The sequence below is a fragment of the Falco peregrinus genome, chromosome 2 (genome assembly GCF_023634155.1).
Source record: "Falco peregrinus isolate bFalPer1 chromosome 2, bFalPer1.pri, whole genome shotgun sequence".
NCBI lineage: Eukaryota > Metazoa > Chordata > Aves > Falconiformes > Falconidae > Falco > Falco peregrinus.
Genome location: NC_073722.1, coordinates 47,959,359 through 47,981,106, shown reverse-complemented (window position 1 = coordinate 47,981,106; position 21,748 = coordinate 47,959,359). Strand labels below are relative to the sequence as shown.

Sequence of the window (21,748 nt, the reverse complement as noted above, 5' to 3'; positions counted from 1 at the left end):
AAGTCCAGGTTCAGTCTGACTTCCTCAGTGGCGAGAAAATATCAGCAAGTCATGCGTACAGCTGTGGCAGCCACTTTCCTGGCTCACACATCAAGAACTAAACTAGGGACCTCCGGAACAAGAAACGTGACACACTTGAGCACTGAACTCTCAGTGCTCAAAGTGCCATGTTACAACTTCAGCTTTTTCTTAATTGACACACAGACATAAATGCTCGCTGGGCTTTGTTACACAAATACAACTGAAAACAAAGTTCAGAACAATGCAAACTGGAAGAAATCAAATGCCACATCCTACAGCTGTATGGTTCCTTAATTTCCCAGTAAGCGTCTAGGAAACAATGTACCTGGTTCACTAAATAGACACTAAATAGCCTGACTGTTGTATGTAAATCAGCATGATACAAGAAGAGATACTCAACTAAATATTAATGTGACTCACAGATTAACATGAAAATTGAGCGCACCAAAGCAGACACGTGCTTTACAGGGGTGTGCTAAGGGAGCCTGGCATTATTTATGGAAGGATACGCACACAGCAGGATGTCACTGCATATATTCTGACCTCCTGACATAAGTTTATTAATGTTTGACATCAGCTTTTAGAATTTTAAATGGAAACACTAGAAAAATTACAGTGATAAATGTTGCTGATCCTCTCAGTATATATAGGTTAATAATTTTCAAGGATATGGCAAATTTTCAACTTTCACTTCTCCCAAAAACGGTGCAACACACAGAAAAGCAACAGCAAGCAAAATAATCTAAGCTTTTATTGGGGAAAATAAAATAGAGCAAATGCCATAAGATCATTTCTGTTATTCTGTGCTATTAGCACCAATTCAGATACTAAGATAAGCAAGCTCCTTGTAAAAATTTGTGGATTTATTCCACTATGAAGTTGGTTGGCTCCTGTGCACCCTGTTCTCCCACTACCCAGTCTGCTTCTCTGTTAACACGCTCCTGGGTGTCTTTTGTGGATAAAATGACTACATCTTTAAAAGCATATGAGGGGCTTACTTGCTTAACGGTCAAACTATATGCACATGACTCTGCTAATGTTTTTCCTCTTCCAGTAGCCTCGTTAGCAGCCTTCTATTAAGGAAGAGTGTGCTGAAGGAAGGAGTTATATGCCGAAAACCATGTGCCAGGGCACGTGCTATGTGCCTCAGGTTATAATCACAGAATTCCGAAGGATACAAAGCAGCACTTCCATTATTTTTGATACCTTAACAAAACAAAAAATACCCCAGCCTCAGCACCACAGGGCTGTAGGACAAGCTCTGAATTCAGGGTTTTAATATAGTCCTGTTCTTACTATGTGTAGAGACGTTCCAGCATCAAGGAGCTTTAAAGGTCTCTGGCTCATTCATCCCAGTCCGCTAACAGGAGGTGGCCTGCTAACCCAGCGCTGTGGGTGTCAGCAAGGGCAGGCTGGCTGCACCGGGGAAGATGACCGGGAACCAAGGGGGACAGCGAGGCTGACAGGGGCAGCATCCTCACCCATGAAAGCCACAGTCCCGCACAGCCCAAAACAGAAGCACTGAGCAGCTCCCCTGGCAAGAACCAGGGTCAGCCAACAGTCAGGTGTTGGTGAGGCAAGCTGGGGTGAGTGAGGCAGGGTCAGGATCAGCAAGGTGCGTGGCTGGGTGCAACAGGCACCCCTACAGTGCTGCTCAGGCAGGGACCAAGGCTGTTGGCCTGAGCTTAAAAACAGCCCCTGCTGCAGAGCTGTTGGTCCCCCCCACATCGCTCCAACAGCCGGTTATGTAGGCAATACTGCTCGAAACTGAAAAAGTTAAAAGCTCCTTGGATAAAAACTAGGGACGTGAACCAAATGATGGCTGGTAGATGTACACTTTTTAAGCTATGTCAGATTCATATGACCCATCCAATGCTCGGATGTTGCACCACGCGGCCTGGGAAGCAGGGCAATCTGCCAGCCTGATTTCACAGATGAAAGATGGGTGAGGCTCAGCACCTTTCCTTACGACCCCCCTCACTACAAGCCTCCACAGGGTAGCTGGGTCATTTTCTCCACTTCAGTGAAGGAGGAAAAATATTGAAAAAACAGACTTTTTGAAGGGTTTGCTCCATGTAAATGGCAAGATGGCTTCTGCATATTAGCCAACTACATCACGCTTTGGATCACCACCAGCCAAGAGCATGTATTTGCATCAAACACAAGCGGTGCAGGTATTTTCCAATTTGCTTCCATACCAGTTGCTACATGCACACATCTTCCCATCTTATCTTCTGCAAGAATCAAATAACTTCATCTTACTTTCAAAAGTGATGCACATGCCAGGAAAATGAACTACGCCTCTCACACAGATTTGAAATCAAGAACCATAAATGGCAGACATTTATTCAAATTACTCAGCATCACCCTTCTGAAGTAACAGTACTAACACGCTTTTGCCACTTCTCATCATACTGAGCATGCAACACTTTGAGAAAGGCATCGCTTCCCCATTCTACCACTTAGCTCCACCACATCTCATAATGTACTCAGCTAAACCTATCCAGCCTATGGACAAGCCAAATGAGGCATAGTCACTGCAAGGCTGACACTCCCAGAGGGCTGGGGGAGAATTGTGGACATTATCCATCTCCACACCTGCATACGCCTCTGTACACAAGGAGAGAGGCAGAGAGATTCGGAGAGGCTGGCGGGGCCCTTTTCCACTATCTGCCCTCATGAACCCTGCAGACACCAGGTTTCTTTGTAAGACTAAGCTGTAGCAAGACAGATATGGACCAACTCAGCATCAGGCTGACTCCTGGCAAGGGCGACAGCATTTGTGCGCTGGTGAGGAACAGTCCATGAAATTCCAGGCGGTCCCTGCAGCACCCCAGGACAGACCAGCCCCATGCTGAACGGGCAGCATGGGGCTCGTGAGCTGCACAACAAACTGGGACAGCACTTCACTGCTCCATGCAAAAGCATCTCTTCTTTCCAAAGTGGGGCACCTGAAGGAGCACAAGACTCTCAAACCGCTCCCCACCCAAAGCAGCCAGGAAAGCCCTTTTATCACAGTGGCTCTCACACAATGCACATGAAGGCCAGTTTCTCAACTTCGTTCGCCTCTGCCCCAGTTTATTGAATCCCTCTTCTGCAATCCCACATACAGACGGCTGCAGGAATAAATACATAGGGATCACCCCGGGGATAACATTATTTTGAATGTCATGTGCTCTGCCAGAAGAGATACAGAAAGGCCGCTGACATGACAGGTATCTTGTTCCCTTGTGGCAAAAACATCCCATAGTTGTTATGGCGATATGCCGGTAAATTTTGAAGATGCTGCTCTGGGAAAGACTGGTTCCATTTGGCTTATATTGCCCTGCAGGAAACATACTTCTGAGAATTTTTCTGAGGTTGGAGACATTATTAATGAAGATGGGAAAAGGAGAGGCTGGAAAAAGTCTTTCAGTTGTAATCTGTTAGTCTAGATTGACGTTAATCCATGAGTAAACCTGGGAAACAAACAAATTCCATTTTCTAACTATTCTAACCACCATTTTTTCTATTAGCAGTAGTCATAAATGAATTCTGGTCCTATTATTATCAGACATTACATCTATGAAATTGCCTGTGTATTTGTACTTTTTTCCAAAGTCTTTTCAGTGTTTCCTAGCTCAAACATTTTATGCTTCTTCAGCTCATAGTCTTTTGATGTTTCATGCAACTTTGAACAAATTTTGGTATCTCACTGCTTCAGGATTCCTCATTCCGAAATAGTGGAAAAAATCCTTGCCTGCTTCTGTTAAATGAAAACTGCAAGAGCCATGTAAATGCTCTAAAACACTGGTGTCCTCCCAACCTCTTCTTTGGAATGACACTTTGCCACTTACTTCTTGGACTGGGTCTGGTTAGGATGGAGGTAATTTTCTTCACAGCAGCCCTTACAGTGCTGTGGTTTAGATTTGTGACCAAACCAGTGCTGACAACAGACCAGCGGTTTAGCTGTTGCTGAACACTGCTTGCACAGCACCAAGCCTTTCTCTGCTTCTCACTCTGCACCTCTAAGGAGCAGGTCAGGGGTGGGCAGGAGGTTGGGAGGGGACACAGCCAGGACAGCTGACTCCAACTGGCCAAAGGGACTGTCCATACTATATACCATGATCAGCAATAAAACTGGAGGTGGGTGGTGTGTCAAAAGCAGCCATTGCTCAGAGGCTGGCTGGCCGTCGGTCTGCGGGTGGGAGGTGATGAATGACTGCCTTGGCATCACTTGTGTGGTTTCTTTTTCTTTTTTTCCTCTTCCCTTATTACACTGTCCTTACCTCAGCCCACAGGTTTTTCTTGCATCTGCCCTTCTGATTCTCTCCCTGGTCCTGCTGAGGAGTGGAGCGAGTGAGTGGCTGGGTAGGGGCTTACCTGCCAGTTGGGGTCAGCCCACCACACTCCTCTAGTACCTCTGAAAATCAATAACGCCCAAAGCACATTTTCTTCCTCAACTACTAATCAATCATTTGGCTACTCTCATTATCGCACAAATGAACTCCTTCACTCCACTTCCTTTAGGTTTACAGGAAAACTGTATTTTTGCCTACAGGAAAGAACTATGGACCAGTCTGGCAAATTCATAGCTTGTCTTTCATTCTGAGACACTTCCTGGATAGCTCACAGGAAATAAGAGATGGGGCAGATTGTGTTTCATTTTTTAAAGCTGTTGGGCAAGCTAATGGCCATCCCCGTCGTTTCAGAAATCAGATAATAAACCCTACTACAAAAAGCTGTTTTATCTATAAGTCTCAGCAGTGATGCTGCAAATGTAATAAATAGTCTGTGGATACAATAGCAGCAAAGTTTGTAGGGAGAGACAGACCAACTAATCTGAGGAAGGAGAGATGGTCTCAAAAGGTCTGTTTTTTTCCAGCTGTATCAGAGGATCTAACAAAAAGTCTCTCACTCCAAGCCATACCTGTCTTGTAACAACATCTTTAAGTTTGTTAAAAAGGTGTAATTTCAGTAACAGGAATATTTCTTAAGTCAGTTACATGAAAACCATGACTGGTGGAAATCCTTAAAGTTCAAAAACGGTATTTCTGAAACTAGTGCTTTTAAAGGTGTTGGTGTATTTGCACACACTTGAACTGGAATGTCACAGTTATACTAAATATGACTGACTTAAGACTAGCTCCCAAAGAAGCCAGTATGTAGAGTATTCCAGTGTAGAGATCATTTATTATTTTGTTTATGCAAGGCCTAACATAGTTAACTTTCTCACAGCTGACTTCTAAGCATTTCAGTCATAAGCAGATAAGAGTATCAACAGAGAAGTCATAATAGGTCAGATACCGATGTCATTCTGTTAACTAGTTTTAAGTAAAAACTTTATGTTGGCAAAAAATTAAGGATAAGTGAAAACTGAGTATGAACTTAATTCCACGGACCAAATACTTCATATTCTGCAGCCTTTTTCAACCATCTGCAACAAGTCACTATTATCATTACTGCAAGGTTCAAATGGCAAAGCAAACTAAGATGTTACAAGACTTTGTCAAAGTCAAGCAGCAAACTCAAGGGAAGAGACACTAGAAATCAGTGTAAATCAATTCTCAAATTCTGTTCTCAAACTCACTCCACTAGATGGTGGCCTCTCTATTTGTTCAGTTAAATATATTTGTAGTTCTCATCAGAATATTTAATCAAAACCATACATCCAGGATTCCCTGCAGTCCCTCCTCTACAGCTTAGGGCAAAAAGACAGTATAATTATTTTGACAAATAAACAGTCATCTGCCCCAAAATATACAATAGCCCAGCAAAAATCACAACATATTGCATAAATATGACATAATTAAATGGAGAAAGCACTTCATTTAGAGCCAAAAAGATTTATTCTTGTTGAAACAGGCATATTGCACTGTACCAGAAGTGTAAGTTCCTGTGCCACTTGGTGGTGTCTCAGACAAATTTAGCCATGAAAAATAGCCGTGGTGGCTTTTTTTCAGGAGTTACCAGTTTCAGCAAATGTTATTTCTTCTTACGGTTTCCTGATTTAAACTTCTATAATCCACACATATCTGCATGTCTACTTTAGACTCATTTGTTGTGCTAAGGCTGAACAGATACTGGTACCCAGACTCCTCAGAAATACTATTTTTTCATGTTCCATGAATTCTGTTTGAGAGCAGAAAGTATCATAATGCACGTCTGCTTCAAGTGTGATGGACAACGCTTCTACTATTAAGAACATGCTTACTCTTGCTTATAACAAAAATATATTCAAACAAGAGCTGAAGTTTTCAGCATCTGGTATCTATATGGCATTATTTCTTCATGTCAGTCTACAAAAGAATACATTAATGAAATTCAGCTGAAAACTGCTTTTCCCTGTCCTTCCAGGATGATTGATGAATTTTCTGCTTTATAGATGGACCTCCAGAAGAACACTACCATGCTGTTTCTTACCTCTCAACCAGATGCTAATCAGAATGTTGGTAAATGTTGTTATTTATGTGGAAATGGCATGGTGTGTGGGAAGGGAGTAAATGGCGTACAAGGAAACTTCCACTTTCTTGTTCTATTTCATTAATTCCTCCCAACCTTTCTTCAACTTTCTAGTCCTGAAAACTGTTTCACCATCTAGTACCATGCTAAGAAATGGCCAATATTTCTTTTTCCCTGATTTATGTACAGATTTTCTACTTGACTACAACTTCTTTTGATGTTCCCAATAGGCTTAGAAAATTACCTTTCCCAATCATCTTTTTAAAACAAATATTTAAAACCCAACCCATTTATATCAAACATTTCTCTAATCAAACTCCAATGGTCTGTTTGCTCTCTAGGTCAGAAAAGCTAAAGAACAGAAATGTGTAAACTGATTTTGTTCTAGTTAGAATGGGTGGTCTGGATCTAAGGCACCATGGAGCCTGCATTAGGAAGGTTTATTACACAATATTAATGTATAAAATAAATCCATAAACAATTAGGTTTCCACCTGCAGCCTCTTGTTTCCACTCTTACAACTGAATGCCTGGCATTTAGTCATACTCAGCAATTTTATACTGCTTCCCTCCAAGTTTAGCTTTAAAACTGTCTGGGCTTTGAGGAAAGATGAATAACAGAAACCAGGAAATTCACAGCACTCTGTATTAATCAAAGCAGAAAATTCAATCACTATATATAGAATCCCCAAAGAATCTGTAATATGGATATATACGTTAAGAAAGTCAGAATCCAGGAGTGCTTCCTGCAACCCCAAAAAGGTTTGTCTGGAGTATTTCAAAGCATCAGTTGTTAGGTTAACAATGTCCTATGACAAATACAAGCCAGCGTATCCTGCACTGCTTACCAGGACTAGACATGGGCAAAACCCTAAGATTTATAAACTACAATCTCAAAGAAGCAACTTGCTTCTAAGTAGGAGTGGTAGCTGCAGCGGTCTAAGCCTGTCAGTATGAAAACTGTCTCTAGTTGCCAATAACCTGTGTTCAATGAACACAGAGCCTTTTATATTCCTGTAAATAAAACTACAGCTCAAAAATCAGTTATCTCATGATAGTTTCCTAAAGGACCAAGTATACTGCTCGGAACTTCTCAAATCAAGAGACAACATCAGCAACAAAAATAAATTGCAGTCTGCAAGGACAGACACACTGAACTGGTACTATTGTACCATGGAAAAACAAAAGAGAAACTGCAAAATGTAAAAATATCCAGAAAAAACAGGGCCAGAAATAGCTAAACACTTCAGGGGGGATACCCAGTACAGGACCAGCAAGCCTGCACAGGAAGGTGAATTGCAGCAAGGGTCTAAAGCACTGAAGAGTTACAAGGCGTAAGAGTTACAAGGGAAAAAAGGAGAGTTTACCACCTTTGGAAGAAGTGGCAGACAGCTCTGGAGGAATATAAGGATGTTGTGAGGCTATGCAGGGTGACGATAAGAGAGGTGAAAACCCAGCTAGAACTCAGGCTGGCCACTGCCATAAAAGATAACAAAAAATGTTTTCACAAATACACTAGAAACAAAAGAAGGGCCAAGGACAATCTGCATGCTTTACTGGATGCAGGGGGGAACATTGCCACACAGGATGAGGAAAAGGCTGAGGTACTCCATGCTGCCTTTGCCTCAGCCTTTAATAGTAAGACCCGTCACCCTCAGAGTACTCAGCTCCCTGAGCCAGAAGACAGGGACGAGGAGCAGAATGAAGTCCCCACAGCCCAGGAGGAAACTGTCAGTGACCTGCTGCTCCACTCAGACACGCACAGGTCTGTGGGGCCAGATAGGATTCACCCAAAGGGTATGGAGGGAGCTGGCAGAGGAGCTCACCAAGGTGCTCTCCATCATTTACCAACAGCCCGGGCTCACTAGGGAGATCCCAGAAGACTGGAAGTCAGCCAGTGTGACACCACCTACGAGAAGGGCAGGAAGGAGGATCAGGGGAACTACAGGTGCCAGGGAGCAGGTCAGCCTGAGTGCCATCATGTGGCATGTGCAGGACAACCAGGGGATCAGGACCAGCCAGCACGGGTTCATGAAAGGCAGATCCTGCTTGACAAAACTGATCTCTTTCTATGATATGGTGAGCCACCTACTGGATGCGGGAAAGGCCATGGGTGGTGTCTACCTGGACCTTAGTAAAGCCTTTGACACCATCTCCCACAGCATCTCGTGGAAAAACTGGCTGCTCATGGCTTGGGTGCCGCGCTCTGTGCTGGGTTAGGAGCTGGCCGGGTGGCCGAGCCCAAAGCGCGGTGGGGAATGGAGTTACCTCCTGCCGGTGGCCGGTCACAGGGGTGTCCCCAGGGCCCAGCGCCGGGGCCAGTCCTGTCTCATGCCTTTATGGATGATGTGGGCGAGGGGATCGAGTGCACCCGCGGCCAGTTTGCAGATGGCACCAAGCCGGGGGGAGCGTGGCTGTGCCGGGGGCAGGGGGCTCTGCGGGGGGCTCCGGGCAGGCCGGGCCGAGGGGCCGGGGCCGGTGGCGTGGGGGTCCCCAGGGCTGAGCGCCGGGCCCTGCCCCTGGGTCACACCAGCCCCCGGCAGCTGCGGGCTGGGGGCAGGGGGCTGGGAACTGCCCGGCGGGACAGGGCCCGGGGGGGCTGGGCGGCAGCGGCTGGGCATGAGCCCCCAGCGTGCCCAGGTGGCCCAGGAGGCCAGCAGCGTCCCGGCTGGTGTCCGAAACAGTGTGGCCAGCTGAGACTGAACCATCTTAGTCCAAATAAATGTAAAAGAAACACTTCCTGGGGAAAAGCAAAAGGATTGCTTTCGATCTCACCAGTGTCGTGGCTCTTCATCCTGGTTTTCAGCCTTGCTGTGATTCAGAAACCAAGGTCCTGGGACTCTACCCTAAGCATCAAAACACTTTTTGGTTTTGACATCCTCCAAAACTCAAACTGTGAAAAAAAATGTGTGGAAAAGCCTACATTAGAAATAAACAAAAACCATTCCAAATTTCCTAACTACACTGAAGTATTGTTAAGTGTATAAACAGAAAACAAGAATGAAAGATCCAAATCAGAGTCTCAGTGCAGAGAGGTGGCTACATACATGTGTCATAGCAATGAGTTCAGCTAGTTTCAGGAATACTGAATGCCCTCAAGCCAACCCCTCAATGAGTCTGCCATTCCAACTGCAAAATATGTAGAACATTATATTATCAGAACATCCAATACAGTAAAGCGTACAAAGGATGTTTATCCCTTCCCACATAAGAAGTGTAAACATGGCCGCATCTTGTAATTATTGTTAATCTGTGAGTCACTAAAACACTGACATTCTATTTGTTCACCATGAAAATCAGATTCTCACATGCTCATAGAGCTCTAAGACAGGTATCTTTTGTAGCAGTGAGTGTATCAGATGATTTAACTGGGGAAAATAAACCATTACAGGTTTTTACTCCCTCTTGCACTGCAAAATCAACATCAAAGGAAATGTGAACTGCTATTGAATATTTTAGCCTACAGCAGCAAGAGAATTACCTAACTAATCACTAATTTCTCATCAGTTCTGCTTAGGTAAATCAGCTCAAGGCATCATTAGGTCATAATTTACCCACCAGGATAATTAGTGGCGACTTAAGACAATGGGGAAAACCACAGCTTGATTGACTGAACAATGCCTCGAGTTCACAAGTTAAAAATACAGTTTCTTGCAAATTGAACCTACGTCACTATTTGGAAAAATGACAGACAACCTCCCACCCCCATGTTTTATAGCCTTGTCCACACAGAATTACGCTTTTAAATATAGAGACTCTTATGATTTGCACTAATGTTACAGAAGTGTAACTACTACATCCAGAGGAATTATTCTTATCAGCTCTAAAAATAACTCATGCTTTAAAATTAATTTTTAAATATACGTCTGTGCATACTTCATCTAACTATATTGTTCACCTTCCTTTCCTCCTGGTTTCCTAAGATCTGCTTCATCTCCTTTTTATTTCTAGGTAGTTATCACTTTTGTTCATACACTGTATGACACTTCTCATGCATTCTAACAGTTGGTTGTAATGTGCATAGAATTACTTAAAGTAACTGTCAATATTTCTTTAACAAAATCTGATTTGAGATTAAATTTTTCTGACGTGATTTAATATCCTGTTACACCCTATGCTGAGAAAGAGTTAAAATGAACTTCACCTTGTATTTCAACTTGAGACCAGTAAGGTATGGAAAATAGCTTTTTCCTTATATAAAGTAGTGCAGAGCATATCTGTTGTTCATGCAATTATTTGCTGACCGGAACTACCGGACTTAGTAAGCCTTAATTTGTTTGTCTAAAACTGAAAAAGGACAAACATGCTACTCCATAGGCCAGCTGTTCTGTCAGCAAAACTGCTGAACAGCACCCAAGAGGCAATCCAGGAAAAGCCAGGTACACTAAAAAACTTGTCTCAAGATGTGACTCATCCTTTGGCACCAGCTTCTTTTACCGAATTCCCAGGAATTCCTCTGTATTTCAGAACTGGCAAAAGGAAACAGTCATCTAAGGGCATTCCCGAGAACATACGGGATCTGTTTCTTACTCAAGACTTACGCAGGTTGAATTTCCCTTAAGACAATGGTGTTTTCCTCGGGGGAGTGCAGGCTTTATCCAAGGAACTATTCATATCAAATATTCAGTCATCAGTTGCAATCCTTCATTTTAATATACTGATACAATTACAAATATAACTGTATTATAAAGTATTCTTTCTGATAAGTAACTAAATTCCCTGATGTTTAGTCTGAGGACATCGCTGCCCTATCTGCAGACAAGGGATTTTTAAGTTTACTTGCAGTTTGCTATTTGAACTGGCAGGAAACCAAACAGATTCATCTATTACTAGGGCTTCACTGTACTTTTCTACAAAATATTTTGACAACAAGCAAAAGTAATCTTGCTCCAATTTTTTGACTTAACTCTGACTGTAGCACAATGATGCTGAAAATATAAAATTAAGTCAATGTAGTTTTTTCACTTTTCCTACTAATGTATATGAAAACTATAAAGTGTGGGCACTTTAAAGCAGGAACTTAATTTTCTTCGCAGCAAAAACAGTGTCTTAAGGTTGTAGGACATAACTGTCCAAGTAAAAAGCCAAAAACTGTATTCCCTCAGCTTCCACAGATTTTCCACTGTTCTTAATCACGGGGCGTTTACATTAATTAAGTTGAAATAGCAAATACACCACAGATCTGTACCCTAGGCAAGTGTTTTAGCCTTTTCTGTCACACAGGATCTTCTACATATATAAAATTAAGTTATATTTTTAGAAATAGCTAAGCTAATGGACCATTTCCAATGTATGACTCCTAACCTTTTGGATAACCCCTTCTAGCATAACTGAGGTGACAAAATAATGACTTTCCACCTCAAAAAAGCTGAACTGAATTGCAGGATAATTCATGTTGGGAGGGACCTGAGGAGGTCTCTAGCCCAGACTCCTGCTCAAAGTACTTCCAATGTTTGATTGCCCTTACAGGGAAATAGTTTTCCTTCTATTTGATTGCAACCTCTTGTTTGAGCTTACAACCATTGTCTTTGAGAAAGGCTGAAACATTGTATCTTGCATTTCACATGCACCAGTACCACAAGGCTTCCCATTACCAGTGAAACTGAGTGTCTCGACTTCGAAGTTTGGTATCTTCTTTCATCAGGTTCTGATTGCTGTGAATTTCTCCACACAGATTTTTCATTGCTATGTCTGTTTACTGTGACACCTACCAGTAGCTCAGCTGCTAACACAGCAGGTTGCTCCCTATTACAGTGACTAAAGTCTTCTCTTTTTGTCCCCCCGCCACTTGCATGTGGTGATTTTCACTTGCTCTATAATCGGACAGACGTGCTTTTTGGTCCAGAAACATCTGCGACTGTGCTGAACCTACTGCAATGAGGCTGCGTGCACATACATTATTATACATGTGCATGCATACACACAGAATAAACATGTATAATAATCAAATGTCATCCGGCCTTTATTTTTGTACTTGCTTAAGATTTTTTCCTCCCAAGCTGTTCTACCAGTGTAACGTGGTCATAACTAAACAAATCCAAAAAAATACATGAGTCCAACTTCTCACACTCCCTCCTCCTACGAAAAATACAAGACCAGGGTAACCTCTCCAATAGCTGCTACAGCCTCGGCTAATAGATTCTCTCTCTAGGCTGCTAATAGAAAAGTTATCCACCTCCAGGACGGCCGACAGGCACCCGGGTGTTCAGTGCCAGGCATCTGGTTTTGCTGTCATCAGCTCCACCTCCACGTGCAATCCCGAGGGCACCAGCTGCACCCGGTGACCGAGTTTTGATGACCAGGAGCTGCTGGCCTCCCCGAGGGCTCTCCGCAGCACCTGCGCAGGGACGCTGCCTCTGAGGGGAGGCGCGCTGCTCTGCCCGCTCCCAGGCCTTCCCGTTGCTGCCGGCGCAGCCCCGACAGGCCGCACAGGGTTCCCCGGGCGCTCCTCCACTGCCGGGCCGGGGCAGGGACTCCGCCGCGCCCCGGGGCCGGGCCTGCGGGCCGCCCCCCGTCGCGCTTGCCCCAGCCCCGGGGCCGCTGCGGGAGGCGGAGCGGGGCGAGCGGCCCGGTCGCGGGGGTCGCCGCCGGCTGGGAAAGTCCCATCCCGGGCCCGGAAATTCCCGCAGCGGCTGCTGCTGGAGCGCTGCGCTACGGGGCTTTCGCAACGCGGGGCCAGCCCCGTCCGCCAGCGCCGCTCCGGGCCGCCCCTCTCCCCTCAGCGGCTTCCCGCCGGCCCCATCTTCCCCGCGACCCCCCCATCCCCGGGCCCAGCTCCCCGCTCGGCGGCGCCTTCCGCAGCCCCCTCACCCACAGCCGCCCTCCCTCAGCGGCCCCTCGTTCGGCCCAGCCTTCCCCCGTACCCGCGGCAGCCTCCCGCTCCCGCACTGCCCCCGCGCGGCCCAGCCCCCAGCTGCCTCCTCTCCCCTTCGCCCCGGGCCGGGCTTCCCCGGCCAGCCCGGTCCCGGTCGCGGGGCCGGGTCCCGCACCGGCGGCAGGGACTGGCTCTGCCCCCCCCGCGGCGGGGATCCCCCCGCGCAGGGGCGAGGCGCGGCCCGGCCCGGCCCACCGGGCGCCGCAGGAAAGCGGCGGCGGCTGAAAAGCAGCGGGCGGGCCCTGCGAGCCCTTAAAGGAGCGCTGCTAGCCTCCTCCCCCGGCGGGGAAGGCGGAAGAGCGGAGCACCAGCGAGAGCAGCCCCGGCCTTGCCTGGCTCCTCTTCGGGTTTATATGCACCTGGCTGGATTGCTGCTCGCCCTGGAGAAGGAGGAGAAGGGGCAGCACTGGGACCGCAGCTCACCTTTCCCGGCCATGTGCTCGGTAAGCGAGGGTAGCAGCACAGACCCCTTGGTGACCCGCTTCAAACAGGTGGAGGAGACGCTGGAGAGGCTGCACCGGGAAAACAGGAGCTTGAAGAATAAAGTGCCTCGGTACAACGCGCTCTGCACCTTGTACCACGAGTCTGCTCAGCAGCTGAGGCACCTCCAGCTGCAGCTGGCCGCCAAGGAGGCGACGATCCGCGAGCTGCGGAGCAGCCTGGCCCGGCAGGCGACGGCGGCGGGCGGCGAGGCGGAGGCGGCGGGCGGGGAGCCGGCCCGCTCGCTGGTGGACAGCCTGCTGGAGCAGCTGGGCCAGGCCCGCGAGCAGCTCAGGGACAGCGAGCGACTCTCGGCGCGACGAATGGAGGCTCTGAACCAGGTAACACGGCGAGTGCCCTCCAGAGAGCGCGGCCAGGCGGCAGGGTGCGTACTCCGCGGGGCGGCAGCGGCGCTCCCGGGGGGCCGCGCCGCCGCGCTCCGCGCTCGGAAAAGGCGCGGTGCAGGCTCGGTCAGCGCGGCAGTGCCCGGACCGGAGGGTGCGGCCGTGTTGCACGCCGAACCGCGCGCTGGTGGCTGTGGAAGCGGAGAGAGGCGGGGGGGGGGGGGGGGGGGGGGGGGATGCGCCGGCAGCGGGGGGGCGAGCGGCGCGCACGGGCCGGGCCGCAAGCTGGGGGGGCAGGGCCCGGAGCAGAGAGCCGCGGGTTCGAGCCCCGCAGCGCCGTGCGGGGTGCGGGTGACAGGCCTGGCGCTGGCGGTGAGCGTCCCCAGCTGGGCTGTGCCCAAAGCGACGCAGTCACTTGTATGCAGCACCGGTGGGCCCTGCATGTAAGTTAAAGAAGGGAAACCATAAAATACTCAGCCAAAAACTTACTGTGGCGTTATAAATCTTCATGCGACTGTTTTTACAAGAAGGAAAAATAGTAAAAATCTTGAAATGCGGAAGCTCCCTATTACCTACTGAAGACCCGTCTCTTGACCTGATGCAGCAGTTTTGTGCTGTAAGATAAACAACTGATGCCACCGCTTTTGCTATTCAACCGTTTGTGTTTTTTTTTTTTTTTTAAGTGCACTTAAAAATGGTGGTTTGTACTGACATTAAGGCAGCACGTTAAGACTTGGAGAAATAACTGGCAAGTCTGGATTGTGAGGAGATCGATAATGGAGAGTGGTATCTTTTATGGCAGAAAAAGAAGTGTCTCGAAACTGCATCCGCTCCCATCTGCCACAAGTGCTATTTTTGTTACTGTCACTAAGCCTTACCCATGTTCAGTCTGAAATACGTAAAGAATTTTAAAGCACTTCTTTAGATACATAAAGGAATTTCCAAACTGAGAAGTCAATACTTAAAATTGAAACAAGTATTTTTGGCATAAGTAATCTCTTGACTTAATGCTTATACAAAACAATTTCCATATATGACACTGACCTAAAATACATTTAAATAAGCTCAAGTTTAGAAATCTGTAATGAGAGATGATCTTATTCTGCAAAAGACACTCTGCAGACAGATGACAAACCTGGGGTATCTGGATATATTTTGAAGTCTGACACTGAATGTCTTTAATCTATAGCAAAGTGGAAATTTAGCACGATGCTGAAGAATTTAAAAGTCAGTAACAGAACAAGTGCTATTTCTGTAAGTTAGATATTAATGTTATTATTTTTAGAAATAAATACTTCACGCCCAATCAGAAACACTGAAATCATTGCCACTAAAAATAACAACAAAAAAAGACATTTTGTGAAGTCCAAGGCCCATATGTTGGCAAAGAGTGCTCCCTGTGATTTACAGCTCCATTAGCACTTCTGAAGAGCTGGCAGGGTAAAGTCAAACTTGTACCTGTTTCATGGTCTACGCTGGCATCTAGGGCATCACTGATTCTGGCAAAGCAGTGCTGCAGAGACTTCTCTGCAGTTACCAGCATCCACTACTTTTGGAAGATAATCAAGCACAAGCTACTTTTGACAAAAGTCAGGACTGGCGTACTTCACATGTATGGTACTACAGAGCTTGCCAGCAAACTTCTTCCTTCTCAAAACACCTGCAGAGATGTTAACTTAATGCAGTCTGGATGATCCCACAGAGCTTCCAATGCAACAAGAACATGTGGCAATGAGATCCACACTTGTTTTGCAGGAGTACGTCAGACCCCCTCATGTACCTTGGAGAGTCAGCTATGGCCAAAATAGAGTCATTGCTGCCACATGGATTTAATTTTCTCTTTGCTTGTCCTTAATGCTCGTCCTTTCCCTAGGTGAGAAAGTTGCTGTGTATGTTCCCTCTGCTTTGTCCTTGTGACAGTGTCAGACAATAAAACCACTTTGCTGGTTTCTGATAAGATGATTTTCCAGTTCTGTGTTTGGGTGGGGTTTTTTTGGTTGTTGGTTTTTGTTTTTGAGGAAAATCTCTGCTATGAGGCAATTTAGAATGTAGGACCAGTAAGCATTTCTGAGCCTTCATAGTTACTCCTTTTAAGCTACTTCGTTTCCTGTAAGGTACATCTTTAGTTAGTTGCACATCTTTTCGAAAAACCTTCCTGATTTTTTCCTGCTTGTTTCTTCATACTGTTGACTAGGAAGCGCTTGTATAGCTGTCCAAGCAGTTCTTGATTTTGATGGATTGATCTGTCGATTCCAAGGCTGAGTGGTTATACAGAAATGAATTGGATTTATTTTACTTTTTAAGTCACTTTGCAATGAGCGTAGAGGCAATATGGAATTCCTGCAATATGGAATTCAGTCTTAAATATATTTCAACATATGAGTTCACTTTGCTTTTAAATAACTTCCCCTCTCCCTTATGTTTAGGAAGTACAGAAGTTGAATCAGCAACTAGAGGAGAAAAATGGAGAGATACAGCAGATGATAAATCAACCTCCATTTGAAAAGGAGAGAGAAATCTTACGACTTCAGAAGAGCTTGGCAGAGAGAGAAAAAGCTCAGGCCACCAGCGATGTTTTGTGCCGTTCACTCACTGATGAAACCCACCAACTGCAACGCAAATTAGCATCCACAGCAGAAATGTGTCAACATCTGGCAAAATGTCTAGAAGAGAAGCAAAGAAAAGAGAAGGGGAATTCAGATGACCAGACACTTATGGGAAGATCTGATCAGGTATTCTTACTGCTACTATGTCTCTTTAAAGTCTTATTAGTTTCTGAGGTGTTAAGTTAGCATATGATAGTTTTAACGGGAGAATGGTGAGACATATCCCTTTAAATAATTTCATGTAGGGTGAAAAGGCTACCATGGCAAGGCTCCAAGTAATTCACAGTACCAAAAATACAGGATGGAAGCAGTTGTCCATCACTTGCATTTTAGCCATCTCACTTATCATCAGAGGCTTTTTTTTTTTTTAGGGAGGAGAGGATCCTGAGAAATCCCTTCCAACCTCAGCAATTCCATGATAATTCTTCCCTGCATATACAGGGGACAGTATCTTCATACCACAGCATGCCTCAGTGAATCACTAGATGGTGCTGTGCTTTTGAAGGTGGTATCTCCTGATTACTTGTTTAAGCATCTAAATCACAAAACCAAGTAGAGATATTTTAAAGTAGTATTTATATTAAGAATGATATAGCACGTGATCTTCTTAGATCAGGATTCGGTGTTGCACATGTAGTACAGACGGACAGAAAGCTGGTTAAGGAAAAATGAGTCAAGGTGTGTGCTACTTTCCCCCCCCACCCCCACCCCCCGCTGGGGTTCCCCCGACCTCCCAGTGCAAGGCAATGTTTCTCTGCAGCAGGGATATTTAGAAGAATTGCTTCATGATAGGAAGGTGGCAAAAATGTTACAAAGAAACACCTGGATTTTGATGTACTTTCCTAATGGCTGTGTGGCTTTGAAACCACATCATCACCTTAGCTGAAGCTTTTCAGCGTAGTGTAGAATAGATTGTGGTGTTCTCTTGTTCCAGAAGTCATGATGGTTCAGACTCGTTAGATAATTATGAGAATACCATAAGGAAATAACATTAGTGGTGCTGCCTTCAATAACAGAGAACAGAGTATTGCGTGGGATGCTACAGCCAATTCTCACACACAAAAAAGAGAAATTCTGTCTCATGCTCTTACTGCTATGTAGTGGTAATGCTGTGTTTCACATGATCACTCACCTATGCTTTTATGACAAACTATACATGCTCGGTTCTATTTTGTAAAACATCCCAGGAGCATTTCCAACAAAACCAATTCTCATTAGAGTTACCTGTAAGAAATGACTAGAGAAAAGGACTTTTTAAGGGACTGGAAGCATTTAGTATTATATATTTTACGTGTAATTGATAGACAGGAAACTTGATTGACTTTGATATATGTAATAAGTAGCTAACCTTGTACAGCGGGGACTTCCCTGTTGAAGAAGAGAAATTTCAGATGCAATTACTAGCTGATTCTAGGGAATTTTGTACAAAAGTGTTCTATATTACTCATGTACACTGGGGTTTTTTTAAGCAGATGTCAACTGTAAAAAAGAGGTATCATTTCAGTCAATTATTTAGCAAGCAGGGTTTTTCTCAGTAATTTCTTCCTAGTGCTGGCCAAAATTGACAGTAATAACAAAGCAAAATGAAAGCCTATCTGTGTCTTTGTCATGCATTCCCCCACTCCAGACTAGTAGTTTCTACTAGAACTTCCAAGGAGTTCATGTAAACTGTTAAGGTCTGCTGTCATCAGTGTAGGCCCTCATGCGTGTAAAATCCCGTTACCTTTAGGAGGCTGAGAATTTGGTAAGACAGACACCACGCAGATCTACTTAAAAGCAATACTGAGGTGGTAAAAACCGGAGTACATTTTTGCTTTCCTTATTTATTATAAAAGCTGTAGGCTATACTATTAGTATTTGTGAATAGACTATACAGAAATAAGTAGACCTAGATGTACACATTTGTTTCACAGATAGCAAATAGTTTGAGGAATTTAAAAAAATTACTTACAGTTTAACAGCATAGCTAAGCAGCATTTGCAATTTTTATGTTAAAGTAACACTTCCTTTATCTGAAAATTATAGCTTTTAGACAATGAAACTTCACTTCAAGCTCTTATCTGCAACCTACAAGATGAAAACAGGATGTTAAAACAAAAAGTAGCTCATGTGAGTACTTTCATTTTGTACAAGAGTAAGATTTGATTAAGTATTTTGAATTACAGTAAACTCAAAGTAGGTAAAGCCTGGTTAATCTAATTAAATAGCAGTTTAATGTGAGTCCAAAATTTTCTTAGTCCTTTCAACAAGGCACGTAAGTCTTTCTTCTCTTGGCTAACAACAACATTATCTTTAATGTATTGGGTGTTTGTTGTTAAAAATACACTGCAGAAGAGAATTTCAGTGTTCCTTCCACACATCAGTATTCCACCTCAGAATAACAGCACTGGGCCCAGGGTGACTGCCAGCCCCTCCCGTTCAGTATTATTTAATAACGTCCCTATGGACTGGTGAATGGGGAAGGCTGGCTGGCTGTGAAGACCCTGGCTTACGGCGTGGTAATCTGCTCCCCTGTAAGGTGGCTTAGCCACACTCAGTGGTTCAGCCAGCATATTATATAATCTTTTAAACGAGTTTTGGTCCTGCATATATGGACACTCTATGAACGCTTGGATGTTTGAGTCTTCATGCCCTTCATGAATCTCCTGGGTAATCTTTCAGGTGGAAGACTTAAATGCAAAGTGGCAGAAATACGATGCAAGTAGGGATGAGTATGTGAAGCGACTCCACTTGCAGCTAAAAGAGATGAAGTCACAACTGGAGCAGCAGCATGGTGTAACTTCCACACAAACGAATTCTGACCTGATGCACAAAGAGATACTCCGGTTAAACAAGCTACTGGAAGAGAAAATGAATGAATGCATAAAAACAAGGAGAGAATTAGAAGATGTGAAGAAGGCCAGTGAAGGAGATAATGAACGCATACAAATGCTGGAGCAACAGGTCATTAAGTTTCTTTTTCCTATAGGTGGGAATTCTTAGTTTCTCCCCAGACAACTGAAATCCAAGGGGACAAAATGAAATTAATTCTTTTGACATTTGCTGCTGGTCTTGCCACATTTGGCTATACAGATAAACCACAGATTTAAAGGAAAATTACTAAAGAACTGCGTGCAGTTCTGCTGCCTTTAATGCAAGATGTCAAAGATCTGAAAAAAAATACTAATACCTTTAAAGTACAGATAAAATACAGAAGAGAACGTTGAGATTCTGGGAATAAGTATTTACAAACAAAGGACTCTGCCTCAGCTTTCTAATCTAACCTGCCAATGCTCTAATCTATGGAATATTAACATAGTAATTATTTTTCAGGTCCTAGTTTATAAAGATGATTTCACATCTGAGAGATCTGACAGAGAACGAGCACAGAGTAAAATACAAGAGCTTCAGGCAGAAGTTGCATGTCTGCAACACCAGCTAGCAAGACGACAGGTAAGAACGCAACAAGTTACTTTTTTTTTTACTCAATTAAAGCATCTCAGCCCGGATTCAGGACTAAAATATACTTTAAAAAAAATATATTAGTACTTCTAAAACCAATTCAGCTCTGTGCAGCTATCAAAACCTTACATTATTTTGTAGTCAGTTCTTACAGAGATGCTCCCCAATACACATGTAATACCCCCTTCCAGACCGTTTTTCTTCTATTTTGGATCAGCATAGTAAGGGTGAATTCTTAGAAGGAGGAGAAGGACAGCTATGAGTCTTGGAACAGTGGCATCTTTCAAGAGCGTACTGGCTATATTCTGTGTTTTCTGCAAGCCTTCTTTAACAACTGTGTCAATAAAACCGCAAAACCTGATGCATATTTTATTTACAAATCTTCTGATAAGAACGAGCAGTGTTTCAAATACAGATGATAAAAATTTTGTTAAAGAATAACTTTTCAGTGCATCTTTTTCAAGTGCTCTCCTTTCTTTTTCTAGGATTCAAGAGACACAAGCAGTCATTTCAGAGTTCACATTGGTAACCAAAATCATATGCATGTACAGACAAACGTTGAACATCTACTGGGCAACAGCCCAGGCCAAACAGGCATGAGAAGAACATCTTCACAGTCTGAACAAGCTTCTCCTCCTGCGGACAATGGAAACTCAGGATCTGAGGGCAGGGCACAGGGTGAACTTAGATGCCCTCATTGTATGAGGTTTTTCAGTGATGAACTCAGTGATGAATTCCTCAAGCATGTTGCTGAATGCTGTCAGTGACCATGTCATGGGAGGCATTTAAGTCAATCACTACTTTATAGACAGTAAAACTTTGCTCTATACATATCTCCTACAGTCCTCAAACAGAGTAATTCAAATGGACAGCTCTTAGGAATTAGGAGGATGAACAATATCTACCTCTTCTTTGATTTCACCTTCTCTTACACTGTATGAAAGACTTCAAGATAAAGCAAGGTGCTTTTATGAAGAATTAGTTTTGGCAGCTACGAGGAAGGCAAGCATAATACAAATTCTACTACAAACTAAGCTGAAACTTACAGTGGTAGTTCGCTTCAGAGTGCAGCTTGACTCAAATATGAGTCTAATTCTTCACAGCAGTCTGAAGGCTTGTGAAAAAAATTATTGAACTTACTGTCTTCCAAAAATGTAGGCTGAAGAACGGGGGAGGAGCTTTTTGGCAGAAGATAGGAAAAAGTCTTACTGTGCTTTATCTGGATTAAAAGCGAAAGTATTTTCTTGTCTATTGAAGGTGAACTTTCAGACATCTTGCCTGAAAATCCTTGTGCTCAACTAAAATCAGGAGAAGTGAAGAAAACATAAAAGGACTGGTTGTTGACTAAAACTAGCTTGTCTTTTTGCACAGAAACAATGTACAGGGATATTTATTTTTTCTGTGCCAGAAGTAAATATTTTACACGTTTGTAAATGTGTATTAGTGTAATTATTGATTGTATTCTTATTTTACCCAAGAATTATTTTTATAATAAAAGTGATTGTGCAGTTGCTTTACTACATTAGTAAAGTGGTCAAAAAC

General features: G+C 44.2%; 2 protein-coding genes and 1 long non-coding RNA gene across 4 annotated transcripts in view; 1 reads left to right on the top strand and 2 right to left on the bottom strand.

Annotated features, from left to right (window-relative positions):
- Positions 1-12,775, bottom strand: part of SH3BP2 (SH3 domain binding protein 2) — a 92,803-nt gene extending 80,028 nt beyond the window's left edge. Inside the window, exons 1-2 of the mRNA XM_027791047.2 lie at positions 12,637-12,775; positions 9,237-9,354 (exon numbers count right to left, since the gene is read on the bottom strand). The gene's annotated coding sequence lies outside the window, so the exon portion shown is untranslated. The remainder of the gene's footprint in view (positions 1-9,236; positions 9,355-12,636) is intronic.
- An 809-nt stretch (positions 12,776-13,584) lies between these two features.
- Positions 13,585-21,640, top strand: TNIP2 (TNFAIP3 interacting protein 2). Of its 2 annotated transcripts, none has more exons than XM_005229857.4 (6): positions 13,585-14,156; positions 16,586-16,891; positions 18,791-18,874; positions 19,427-19,708; positions 20,078-20,197; positions 20,692-21,640. In XM_005229857.4, exons 1-6 carry the CDS (start codon positions 13,689-13,691, stop codon positions 20,971-20,973), a joined length of 1,542 nt encoding a protein of 513 aa, XP_005229914.3. In that variant the 5' UTR covers positions 13,585-13,688; the 3' UTR covers positions 20,974-21,640. The 2 variants fall into 2 exon arrangements, with proteins under 2 accessions (XP_005229914.3, XP_013157443.2); XM_013301989.3 differs by having other exon boundaries at positions 13,586-13,778.
- Positions 15,296-18,839, bottom strand: LOC129783712 (uncharacterized). Its single transcript, XR_008745546.1, has 3 exons — positions 18,717-18,839; positions 17,643-17,989; positions 15,296-16,822 (listed from the first exon to the last, which is right to left on the bottom strand). It is a non-coding gene; the product is annotated as an uncharacterized LOC129783712 (long non-coding RNA).
- Positions 21,641-21,748: the final 108 nt, after the last annotated feature.

Bases quoted from the DNA above. Each gene is read 5' to 3' on its own strand.
- TNIP2 (XM_005229857.4), top strand. From the start codon at position 13,689: ATGCACCTGGCTGGATTGCTGCTCGCCCTGGAGAAGGAGGAGAAGGGG. The intron at 16,892-18,790 runs GTATTCTTACTG...TGAAAATTATAG, and splicing joins TTATGGGAAGATCTGATCAG to CTTTTAGACAATGAAACTTC. The intron at 20,198-20,691 runs GTAAGAACGCAA...TTCTTTTTCTAG, and splicing joins ACCAGCTAGCAAGACGACAG to GATTCAAGAGACACAAGCAG.